The 13,005-nt window shown below is 38.4% G+C and overlaps 1 protein-coding gene across 1 annotated transcript in view; it reads right to left on the reverse strand.

The window, feature by feature from the left end:
- Nucleotides 1-1,381: 1,381 nt before the first annotated feature.
- Nucleotides 1,382-13,005, reverse strand: part of Arf4 (ADP-ribosylation factor 2) — a 98,584-nt gene continuing 86,960 nt past the window's right edge. The window contains exon 5 of the mRNA XM_067140679.2: nt 1,382-3,923. Within this exon, the coding sequence (XP_066996780.1) occupies nt 3,837-3,923 (87 nt within the window). The 3' untranslated portion in view covers nt 1,382-3,836. The remainder of the gene's footprint in view (nt 3,924-13,005) is intronic.

A 13,005-nucleotide genomic window follows, 5' to 3' on the forward strand; every position in this document is an offset into this window, starting at 1 on the left:
CTAGGTATTAATATAAAGAAAGATCTTCATTGGGGTAATCACATAAATGAGATTGTAAATGAAGGGTACAGATCTCTGCACACGGTTATGAGGGTGTTTAGGGGTTGTAGTAAGGATGTAAAGGAGAGGACATATAAGTCTCTGGCAAGACCCCAAATAGAGTATTGGACCCTCACCAGGATTATTTGATTCAAGAATTGGAAAAAATCCAAAGAAAAGCAGCTCAATTTGTTCTGGGTGATTTCCAACAAAAGAGTAGCGTTTCACAAATGTTGCAAAGTTTGGGCTGGGAAGACTTGGGAGAAAGAAGACGAGCTGCTCAACTAAGTGGTATGTACATTGAATCAATAACAGTAAATTTCCACCTTTTTGATACTTACATTTGCTTTAAGCAAATCAATCATTTACAAAGTATATTATCTTCCTACAAACATTTTAATGAGTACCTTGTTTTGCTTAAAATCTATGTGAATTTAAAAAGAAAATCAATGTTGATGGTGAAACGGGAAGGAAAAGGGTTTTACTTATTTTAACCTATATTAAAACTGTATCTATTCATTTGAACAGATGTTAAAAATGTTTTTGTTCCCAGCACTTTTTCCACCATGATGTATGATTTCCTAGTTGTCTACTAATAAAAAGTTTTTGAAAATTAGTTTTTCTTGTCACTGTTCTATTTTTTACAAGGATGTTCTCTTCATTAGCTCTTTCCAAGGCAAATGATATTCATTTTAATTTTATAAAAGTCTCTCTTGAATTCAGTCAATGCAGGATCCATAAAGCTGATTGCTGTCATACTATTATTAAAATAGCTTCCCCAAAATCTTGTTGACGGCAAATCTACTGTGTCCTTGGAGGAGCGACGGCTGATGTAGCCTTCTGTATTGTAAAATCAGGTTGCAGTAAGGGGTATGTTCCAAGCTGTCAACGAAGAGACTGCGTGGAATAACATTAGTAGACAAACAAGTTTGAGTGGTGTCATTAAAAGTAGGAAAGATCACAATATGAAGATGAACTTGGAATTCAAGAGGACAAATTGGGGTAAATATTCGTTTATAGGAAGGGGAGTTAGGGATTGGAATAACTTACCAAGGGAGATGTTCAATAAATATCCAATTTCTTTGAAATCATTTAAGAAAAGGACAGGTAGCTGTAATATCAAAAGATATCCCAATGCATCAGGTGTAGTGTCAACACTATGCATTCAAAATAGGAGGCATGACCCCAACTATGTTAGTCTGAATATTAGTCATCACTGGGCAGCTGTAATACATCTATGCAATTAGATTTCTCAATTCTGAAATTGGTAACTACAAAGGAATTTGGTAACTAATGCAAAGATCACAGTGACATTTCAGAGACCTGCACCTGGTATCCAAAGTCATAGTGTGATGATTATATTATTCAGTGAATGAAAAAATTTTTCTGGAAATTATTCCATTCTAACAAAAACATTCCATTTTTATCATAGTCTAAAGAACCTATTTTCATCATAATTTTTTAGGAACTTAATATTTAAGTACAACTGTGCTTAATGTTCTAGTCATTTATGTTAGACAAATTAAATTTCTTACTTTGAAGTTTATAACAAACCAAATATGCTTAACCCTATATCGAACTCTGTATGTTTCTCAGATGTAGTTGCCAAGAGAAATTAATCTGCACAATGGGGCTGCTGAATTCCTCGCAGTTTAATAAGTACAGAATCCAATATGGCAACAACAAAAACCTAGTGCTTCAACACCTTTTTGCAATTTTAAGTTGTCAGCCTGACAGCACAAGATCAAGGCATATTGTGAGGAAAAATCAACATGATCACCCCCAACTAATCTCAAATCAGAAAACTTTAATTAGATAATTTATTAGGTGAAATGGCTCCTGAACCATAATGTACAACAGTAGAAATGAACAGAAGCATCATATTAATAAATTATAAGTTATTTTCAACTTCACTTCCACTACTGTCCAAAGGATGAAGACTGATGTATATCAACAGCTAACGTCAATGTTTCTCAAGTGAAGTGCATGTGTGACAACAAATAGTTCTGAACTGAGTACAGTATACCCAACAGAATTAAAATTGTCACCTTTTGCTGCCTGTATCTTAAGTATAGGAATAAGCATTTGAGAGTCATCCAACGTTATTGCCAGTTATTTATAAGCAAAGAATGGAACTAAATATTACAGATTAATTTACAGAATCTGAAAACTTCACAGTAAATCAAGGTTCTATTGAAGGTCCAATTTAAATTCAGTGCCCTCTTAATTCCAGCTTGAACTAGCTGTACACACTACTTATCACAGTCTCAACACAGTCTAACAAACCATGCAGAATTTCAACAAGTTTTTAAAAATAAAATAAGGCTGATTAGAATGTAAAAAGTAAAGGTTATAATGGAATGAAATTTCTAAGGTGATAGGAAAGACAGAGCGAGAAATGAAGACGTCAGGAAGGAAACTGGAATAGAAAAGTTGAATGATACAACTGAGAACAAACTAAAATGGTTTAGGCATAGAGAATGAAGGATGAAAGGATAACAAAACAGGAGATGGAGGCTAAATTTTATGGAAGGAAAGCAAGAGGGACACCCAAAGCAAGATGGATAGACTTTATCAAGATCAGTTTAAGAAGAAGAAACCTAGAATGGAAGACAACAGAAGAATAATGGTGAAGGAAAGGCGAAAGTGGAGTAAGTACCATAAATTCCCCAACCCAACCAGAACTGAAGTGGAAATAATGATTCAGCAATGTATTTTATAAAATTATAACCTTAAAATGCAACATTAAATACATATTTGGAATATAAAGTTTAATTTCGCATGTTCCTTCTTGCCAGAAATGCACCAATGGTAGTGAAATGACTTAAAAGTGAGATAAATAGATTAGAGTCTTGTGATGAGCTGAGCATGTTTTACATTAAGCCCACAAGAAGCTGATGAATTTTGATAAAGCAAATCCAAATTTAAACAATTAAACTTTTAAAGACTTTGTGAAAAGAACAGCAAGTTTCAATCTTAAAGTAAAATATGTTCCCCTTTCTGTTCAAAATCATCTTACTGCAATAATTTTCATTTTTTCTACATTGACACATACTGTGTCCAGTTATACAAGGAGAATTCAACAATTATTTCGAACAGGAATAGGCTGCAACCTTAAACTTATTTCCACACATTAACAATTTTATTATATACATGTTCTTAGACTGAAATGCATTCCTACTGCCACACAGTCTTAGTTACCTTCTATGCTTTTCCCACATTCTTCTCCCAATGGACAAACTAAATATGATACTTACAAACAATAAGTGCATTTTCCATTAAAATAGGAAGTGTGGGATTTGGACCTGGAAAATCTGATGTATCTAAATTCAATGAATTATAACAGTCAATCAAATAGCCCAATTCTAAGACTGGAGAAAGATAATCCAGGGCCCAAAATAAGAATACAATACACAAATCAGTTCTCTGTACCCCCCAAAAATATAAAATGTCAACAACACATCTCAGTGAGTGAACGTGTTCCTCTATTATAATGTAGGCCGCGACTACTACCGAGCAGTGGAAAATGCACACTAGAACAATAACAACAAAGAAAACATTTAATTAGAAAATAAGTTTACATGTATTATAAACACCATGAAACTGCTCAAAATTTAGGTGAAATTCCATAAAAATTCTGAGATTTCATTTATAAGGCAGTTCACAAATACACACATTTCTTCAAATCACTGATGCCGCTTCTCACCAACTGTACTCCTCTTGCACACAATCCAAACAGAATACACCAGTAGTCCATTCTTCACACTTACTAGCAGAGAAATAAATCATCACAACTTTCACTTTTTTGCCAGTTCATTTGAAAGCCAGTCTAAGCCTTCATATAATCCATGACCTTGGGTAGCACATGTTGCTTGAATGTACCACTAGAAAGAGAAAAGGAAACAAACACTTAAATATTAAGCAATGAATATCCTATCTTCCTTATGTCTGTCTTTATAAAGACTAACGGCAAATAGGACTCCATAATCACAAACTATTTTTTTTTGCTAGTTGTTTTACAAAATTGGAATTGAGGAAAAGTTCAACCTATTCAATACTAAGTATGTCATATAAGATGTTTTAAAACATCTTGTGTATTAGTTTAAAGTACTGGTTTCGATGCATAGTAGCATCATCTTCAGCTTGAAGTTACAAGATGGGCAAGATACATAACACATTACTGTGTACAATATACAGTAGCAGTCCGTTATAGCGAGAATTCGTAACAGCGAAACATTCACTCTCTATAACGGATTGTCGTTATATCAGAATTTGTATAAAATGCGGAAAACCCTTCATGCACATTAAAATCGGTATGAAACGGCAATCAGTTTGTTCAAAACTTGCGTTTCCGCAGATGATATCGACACAACGGCTTACTTGTTTGTAATTTTTTTGTAATCCGATACTACGTGAAAGTGCATGTTTAATTTCATTCTGAAAAAATATAGTACCTTATCTCTCCGAATACTTCAAAAAATTGATATCAGGCTCAAAAAGAAGTTTGTAAAATCATATGAATGCCTTGTACAGTAGGCCTACGCATTTTTAGACGCCGAACATTGACTTCCGTCACGCCGTATTTCTTCTTTTTTTTTGCGGCTGCACAATTATTCTTTATTTCCGCGGGTTTGAGGACCATTAACTTAACATTGGCATCATAATACCGAAAAGAACTCGTTGAAAATGTTCCGGTAATACCTATTCCATGCCTCTCTACAATACAACAATCCATCAGGAAATTATTCCTGCTGTCTATAAAACTGTTACTTCTATTACGCAGCGTCAGATATAACCAGCTACCGCTACATCTCGTTTATTGGGTTCGGCCAAATTCAGCGGCTAGCGATGTATAGGCCTAATCGCGAACGTTGAAAGTCAACGAACGAGTTTATTGCGCCACGGTATGGCCATTCCGCTCTTGCGTTTTTCGTGCACATACCTCACAATTTCATCATCTACTTCTTTAAAGCATCACGGCGATCCACTGGTCTCTCTGACACCACAACAGCTTGTTCAGACCTCAATGGGACACTAGCAACGGTCAACACCTCTGTTGTCCTCAGCCCTAACGCACAGTCTCTCACTTACTTCACCACGGAATCCAACACTGACCGACTCCACCAGTGGTATCCATTAACTTACTGTTAGGCCGCGATTGCAACAACCCTTGAGTTTGCGCGCGACGGAACAGCAGGAGGTCCAGCTAGTTTAGTCTACCCGCGGATGCTTAATTCTTGCTTTCACTTACCCAAATCCAGTCACCTCATACAGCAGATGTGTGTAGACTGCTGGATCTGAACACAGGGCTAAGGGCCACTCGACACACGATGACTGTATTGCAAGCTGTCCACTTCATGGCCGTATCGATGAGTATAATAAAATTAATTTAAAAAGCCACCTAATCGATACTTTATAAATTAATTTGACATGATGACTGCTTGTTGGTTCGACTCCACAGACAGTCCAGTAATTCACACAGTCACATGCAGCGAACAACTGAACTCAACAGTATTCAACAGCGGGATGATACAACAGCAAACATTAACACAGGTCTTTTTTTTTTTTTGCTAGGGGCTTTACGTCGCACCGACACAGATAGGTCTTATGGCGACGATGGGATAAGAAAGGCCTAGGAGTTGGAAGGAAGCGGCCGTGGCCTTAATTAAGATACAGCCCCAGCATTTGCCTGGTGTGAAAATGGGAAACCACGGAAAACCATCTTCAGGGCTGCCGATAGTGGGATTCATCGAACCTACTATCTCCCGGATGCAAGCTCACAGCCGCGCGCCTCTACACGCACGGCCAACTCGCCCGGTATAACACAGGTCTATTTAGCCTCGCACTCACGATAGCGGGTTTCCTCACCGACTCACGGCGATCCACTGGTCTCTCGGACACCACAACAGCTTGTTCAGACCTCAATGGGACACTAGCAACGGTCAACACCTCTGTTGCCCTCAGCCCTAACGCACAGTCTCTCACTTACTTCACCACGGAATCCAACACTGACCAACTCCACCGCGGAGCCCAACTGTCACTCAGTGTCCGCGGCTAGTCTCACTTTTTATAACTTCGATAATCTGAGCCAGAAATTTTGCGATGTCACTACAGGCAGAACATTCTTGTTGAACCTCCAAGATACTCGCAGGCAAGCCGGCTGGGAGATACCAGGTCGGGTGAGTCACTAGCCCCTTCCTGGAAGTACCGAAAGAGGCTACCATGGGGTTGGCACGTAACAATATTAAATGCTGCATGCCCACTTACCACAGCTCCCCCAGCACAACAACTGCGCGTGGCTTTCACCATGGTGCGCCCAAACTTTTTCAGAGGCTGATAATTACCACTATAGAATATAAACTTCATGGTTTTGATCCATATTGAATTGTGATCACAATAATAAACTTATGTTGTAATGGTCCACCTTTTCAATACAATATTATGCAATGTTTAAATTACGTTTCTAATCTTGGAACTAGTTTCGGCCTTGGCTGGACATCATTAGCCTTAATCCAAAACTGTACAAACACATCCAATAACTAAAACAAACCTACAAACACACACAAATGACATTAAAAAATGTTAAAAACATCTGGGATGAACTATGTGCACAACGTGTAAAATATGACTAAATTAAAATCAGGCTCCACCGAGTTCGATAGCTGCAGTCGCTTAAGTGTAGCCAGTATCCAGTAATCGGGAGATAGTGGGTTCGAGCCCCACTGTCGGTAGCTCTGAAGATGGTTTCCGTGGTTTCCCATTTTCACATCAGGCAAATGCCGGGGCTGTACCTTAATTAAGGCCATGGTCGCTTCCTCCCAATTCCTAGGCCTTTCCTATCCCATCATCGCCATAAGACCTATCTGTGTCGGTGCGACGTAAAGCAAAAATCAGGCTCTAAAATTCTTTGATGCGTTGAATGATGTTAAAATGTTCCATTAGTGCTTGTTAAAATATGAAAATGCTGAAATGTTCCTCTGTTGGACATTGTTAATAATTGAATCAAGGAATGGCACACGAAGATATGGTTAAATAACTGGCATGTTCCTTATTTGTAGCTGGTAGATGTTCGCAATTGTGTAAAACACTAGGCCACACACCACATGCCGCAACAAAAGGTTAACTTCATGGACACCGAATTGAATTGTGAATGTCTACCAGCTACAAATTAAGAATGTGTCAGTTACTTAACCGTACCTGAACTACGCAGCCACTTGCTCTGTTAAAAATTAAAACAAAGCAATGAACTATAGATATATATTTCAAACCAGTATAAATATTTGTGTTTAACTGTGAAGTAATTAGATTTGAAGATAATATATTGCAAATTTTGTGTTTTCATCATCACATTTTCCTGTCTATGAAGTCCAAATCCTTGGGTTTTTTCAAAAATGTACTGACAAGATTCTATTGTATATAAATTTCTTGCTAAATATATAATAAATAATTCACAATCAATTATTTGAACGAGATAAAGCAAGAATTTCTTTCACTGATCTGTGTCTCAACCTTGGCTTTAATAATATACAGTAAAACCTCGATGCATAGTTTTTCAAGGGGGAGGGGGAAAAATTATGATGGATGACTGAAAACGATAAATGCGGGTGACAAAAAATTAGGGTGAAAGAAAAATAATGAAATAGGGGTACTCTATTTGGGCATTTTTCGTCATGTATATATAACAAAAATGATAATGGCGTGTGGCCTCCGAAGCCGGGTGCAGGTCCTTCGAGCTGTGGTGTGATAGGTGATCTACGCGCTTATGAAAATGTGGCCCTACCTAAGATGAATCCTCATCCGTAAGTCGGCGCGTGCACACACAGCCCCTGAACCATTGGAATTCATCAAGTTAAAATCCCCAACCCGGCAGACCTCTTGAACCAAAGGCCAGGACGTGCTAATCATTTAGCCATGGAGCCAAACTATATACATGACTGTATCAAAATATTGCAACCACGATATACGCAATGAAAATAAGAAGTGATTGCAACCACGATATACACAATGAAAATAAAAAGTGCGACTTACGCCGTTTTGTTTCACTTAACTTCACATCTCATTATAACTGTAAAACTTTAAGGTCAGTTCTCTTATTGCAAATTAATGATATACACGGCTATTACGGCTATAACCTGTAATATGGTAAAGGTTCCACAGACCCTTCGCGAACAATAGGTTAGAGATCTCACATGGTGCAGCTCGAACGAAGTCACAGCGGGCTAAGCGAGACTGCAAATTTAATTTGAATACCAGGCTACTGAAAAAGAGTATTGGTCTGGCTTGTAATAAGACAATTGGGCATGGGACAACAAAGTTGTCAACAGGCCTCTAGCATCCCACACACTCCACAAGGTACGACACGATTAATAACCCTGTGACTAATTAAAATGTACCCAGCGGCACACGTCGTGACTATTTTAAATTGCGTGATTTTCTCATTGTCAATGAAGACAGCAGCCCTAGCAAGCCAATAGCAACACAGAAAATCGTGACAAATTTGAGTTTTGCAGTGCCTCGGTTTAAATTCTTGAAAATAAAAGAACTTCTAGGGATCTGTTAGTGGGTCTAGGAGAACCGTTGGCACCAGGAGGCTCGTAGTGAGGTTGCGCGTGAATAACTTGCGAACAGCACTTCAGCCTACAAGATCCTTGCTCAAGACTAGCAACTCTGCATCGCTCGTACATTCTCGTGTAACAGGTTGCCGCTATTATATGCTGGAATATTGAGCAGTCTCTTTAAATTGAAAACAACTTTTACGTATATTTTCCTTACATACGATTGATCCATGCAGGAAAGTTGTGGCCGAGGACAAATACTTTTTTGAGGATCGATGCAATAAAATGATAGTTCGAGGAACGATAGTTGCAGGGAAATTTAACATCGGTTTATATGGAACATGTTTGGGACCGAATAAAACGAACGATGAATACGGGAAAACGACAGTTCCGGGAACAACGCATCGAGGTTGTATAAGCAACTGAGGTATGAGGAATACTATAGTGCATCTCTAACTTCGACTGCAGTATGCAGTGTGCACTGTTGCCAGATTTCTATAACCATATGATGAGACTGAGGATCCAGGCGCTGAACTGAACTTCGGTGACACCGAGTCGCACATTTACCCACGACTTATCTGTACAGATAATAGACTTCCTCAGATCCTTAAACCTTTTCACTTGTGCTGGGCCGAATAGCTCAAACAGTAAAGTGCTGAGCTCAAACTGGCAGGTTCAATCCAGGCTTAGTCTGGTGGTATTACATGGCACTCTAATACATCAGCCTCGTGTAAGTTATTTGCCAACACATGAAAGAACTCCTATGGGACAAAATTCCAGATTCTCAGTGTCTCCGAAAACCGTAAAAGCCTTTAGTGGATGTACAACATTATTATTAGTACACCTTTTCGGCTGTCTTTCATAAGGATAGTGCTGATCTATTATGCTATCTGCTTCTCTCTCTCTCTCTCTCTCTCTATGAATGCTGCTTAATTTTCCCTTCTTAGATATTCAAATCCAATATCATGAAAAAGTCTCTGAAAGGTGGAAGGAGAGAAATCAGGCAATGATTTGTCACTTAACTTCAGCTAAAATTATATTTAAAGTAGGGGCAATATTGGAAAAGAAAACTGTGCGCATATGCCGCGACACATTATTTTTTTACAATCTGCTTTACACTGCACCTACACAGATAGGTCTTATGGCGACAACGGGACAGGAAAAGGCTAGGAGTGGGAAAGAAGCGGCCATGGCCTCAAGGTACGCCCCAGCATTTGCCTGGTGTGAAAATGGGAAACCAAGGTAAACCATCTTCAGGACTGGGGTTCAAGCCCATTATCTTTCAGATGCAAGATGGTCAGAGCTAACCCATTTTCTACAATACAGTCATAACTTACTATTCTGTCCTTTTTCATTTCCCTTTCCTTTTTGGTTTCTCAGGTGGTCTTTCTGTTCTTCCCTGCTAATCTTTCTTTCAAAACACCCTGTTGCTCTGGAAGCTTCCTACTTACATTCATGGTTTTCAGGAAATGTTTAAAAACATTTTAACACTATTGCCTTTACATTCTTCAGGTCTGCTGACAGTAGGGTTCAAACTCAGCAATTCCCAAATACAAGTTCAGAGCTATGCAACCCCTAACATGCAGCCAACTTGCTTGGCGTTTCACTATCGTTCTCAAATGCGATTTTGACGGAAATAAATATCACACGAGAACACATTCCCTTCCTTGAGTAAATTACTTTATTGACACTGTAAGCAAATGCAGTAGAGATAATACGCGACACTGAGCGAGATATCGAGGGACAGCTACTGGAGCTCACTCTAGCGGATAGACCTGAACAGTACTGATTCTCCCACAAGAGCACGTGTATTTTTGTATGAAGTTTTTGGTGTTATTTGTGCATTTTCAGTGAGTTGACATAAATAGTAGTGTGTGTCATTTCTTGATATCTCCTCTCAACATGAGGGGAAAAGTATGTGCTGTGTTTGGCTGCAGTAATTACGAAGTAGAGAAAAATGCGCGCTCGTTCTTCAGGTTCCCTCGTGACAAGAACATGTAAGTAATATTGTGTTTGCATATATATTCTTCCAGTGACAGAGATTTTTATAGTACTTCATAATCATCTGACCTGCTCGACCCATATTTTAACTGGCATAAAATGTAATACGCATATTTTATTGTATAGTGCAGCGGTTAACCTTCAATACCGATGTGTTGTTGTAGGTGTGATCTGTGGGTTTTGAAATGTCACAGAAGCGATTTGGATAAGGTGTACAAGAAAGAAGGGACAGTACGCTTATATAAGAATTATAAGATCTGTTCAGATCATTTCCAGGCCAGCGACTGTAGAAATCCTCGACAATACAGCCAAGGGTATGTTAAATTTTTGCTCTAATTGTACGTAAATATTCCTTAAAGCATCACTATCGACAACATTTTCATACTTTTCTTTCTTTATCCCTCTTCTCAGATTAAAGCCAGGATTTTATAGATTATCTTTCTGTTAGTAGGCTTCATGTTAGGAGGAAAATTGTCCAGCTATTAATTGTTAATTCGCCGGGCTGAGTGGCTCAGACGGTTAAGGTGCTGGCCTTCTGACCCCAACTTGGCAGGGTCGATCCTGGCTCAGTCCGGTGGTATTTGAAGGTGCCCAAATAAGTCAGCCTCGTGTCGGTACATTTATTGGCACGTAAAAGAACTCCTGCGGGACTAAATTCCGGCACCTCGGCATCTCCGAAAACCGTAAAAGAGTAGTTAGTGGGACGTAAAACAAAAAACACTATTATTATTATTATTAAATGTTAATTCATTGCATCATATGTGTAAGGAATATCTTTCTGTTAGTAGGCTTCATGTTAAGAGGAAAATTGTCCTGCTATTAAATGTTAATTCACTGCATCATATGTGTAAGGAATGTGCCGATATTTTTATTGACAAGTGTCTTGATGTGATGATACAATGTTTTTAAATGAGAAAAAAGACAAATCCAACCGTAAGAGTTCAGGCAGGAATGCTAAAGCTAAAAAAGTAATGCATAAATGAAAGATCAAGCCATTTCACACTAGTCCATTTCACTTCTTGTTTATATGTCTCAGTCTTTGAATAATAACCTTTTAAATAATTCTTCATGTATTTATCCAGAATTGCTTTAGCAACTTCGAAGTTAATATCTCAATAACACTTTCTTTCTAGACGTAATTTATCCATTTCCGTATATACATTTCCATTGATATTTGAATTTAGCGCGATTTGTTCAGGTCAAGTCACTAGGAGCGCCACCGTCGAATTGTCTCCCATTTTAGCAATGCGAAATCCGTGTCGCGTATTATCTCTACTGTATTTGCTGTAAGTCACAACACACAATTATACACAGTAGAGAGTGACACTACAACACTTAACAGCAGAGTACCCTGAAGTCTATTCTGACAAGTACAGATATCAATAACACTGACTCGTGCACTATAACATACGCTCTCTTTAACTCACCGCCTCACTGACTGACGGCTCGCTATACGTAGGTCGAGTCTTAAGTCATGGCAACTAATTTTTTTCTTGCGAACAGGAGACAACACGGAAAATTTAAGATATGCATTTGGAAACGTACGGTATGTATGTATGTATGTATGTATGTATGATGCCACTAGATGGTGTATGTAAACTACAGTGTGGGTCTTAGCATGCCCCCAAGTTCAGTGTGTGAGTGAGAGCATCACAAAATGGAAGTCAACAAGCAGGAGCAACGATCGTATATTAAAATAGCAGTTCTCCGCGGCAGAAATGCAGAAATGAGCCCATGTGACTATGATCTAATCCCCAAAGTCAAGAAGCCATTACGTGGACAATGGTTTGCTAACAAAGAGAACATCGTTACAGCATTTCGGAGAGAGGTGTCACACAACCGCATGTCATGACGTACCCCTTTCATGTCTCAGTGCCGAGCGAATGGACTCTAGCAAGTCTCGAATCCGAGACTAAGGATATTGAATACCAATATAAAGTTAATATGATCATGTAACAGTGGCAAGGAGTTATAGTGTTTCAAAGCACAAGACTTCATACAAGTTTTACTTGAAACAAGCTGGTGTAACACAAGTGAGTTCGTGTGTAACATTGTGCAATAGTCAGCTACACGGTGTCAGTGTAAATCAGAGAACGCAAAAGAAGTTCTGTAAATGTTTCAAGAAACAATCGAAGCAAATATTGAGTAGACACCATCAACATATTAAATGTTAAATGTTGAATACTGTTTCATGTAACATTGTGTCCACACTTAATAAACATGTTAAACTTTACTTTCTTCGTTTATATATAGGTAGTTCAGCATATCAATTTGCGGTAATACATTTAGGTGGTATCTAGTGTTTTCAGTCAAGGACAATGGACTCAGATGAAGAGGATTTGGCCTTTGTTATTGCCACTGTTGCTTCTTGTTATGATTTAGAAATGCAGTTTTATTAAGACACATTTCC

The sequence above is a fragment of the Anabrus simplex genome, chromosome 2 (genome assembly GCF_040414725.1).
Source record: "Anabrus simplex isolate iqAnaSimp1 chromosome 2, ASM4041472v1, whole genome shotgun sequence".
In the NCBI taxonomy this organism is placed as follows: Eukaryota; Metazoa; Arthropoda; class Insecta; order Orthoptera; family Tettigoniidae; genus Anabrus; species Anabrus simplex.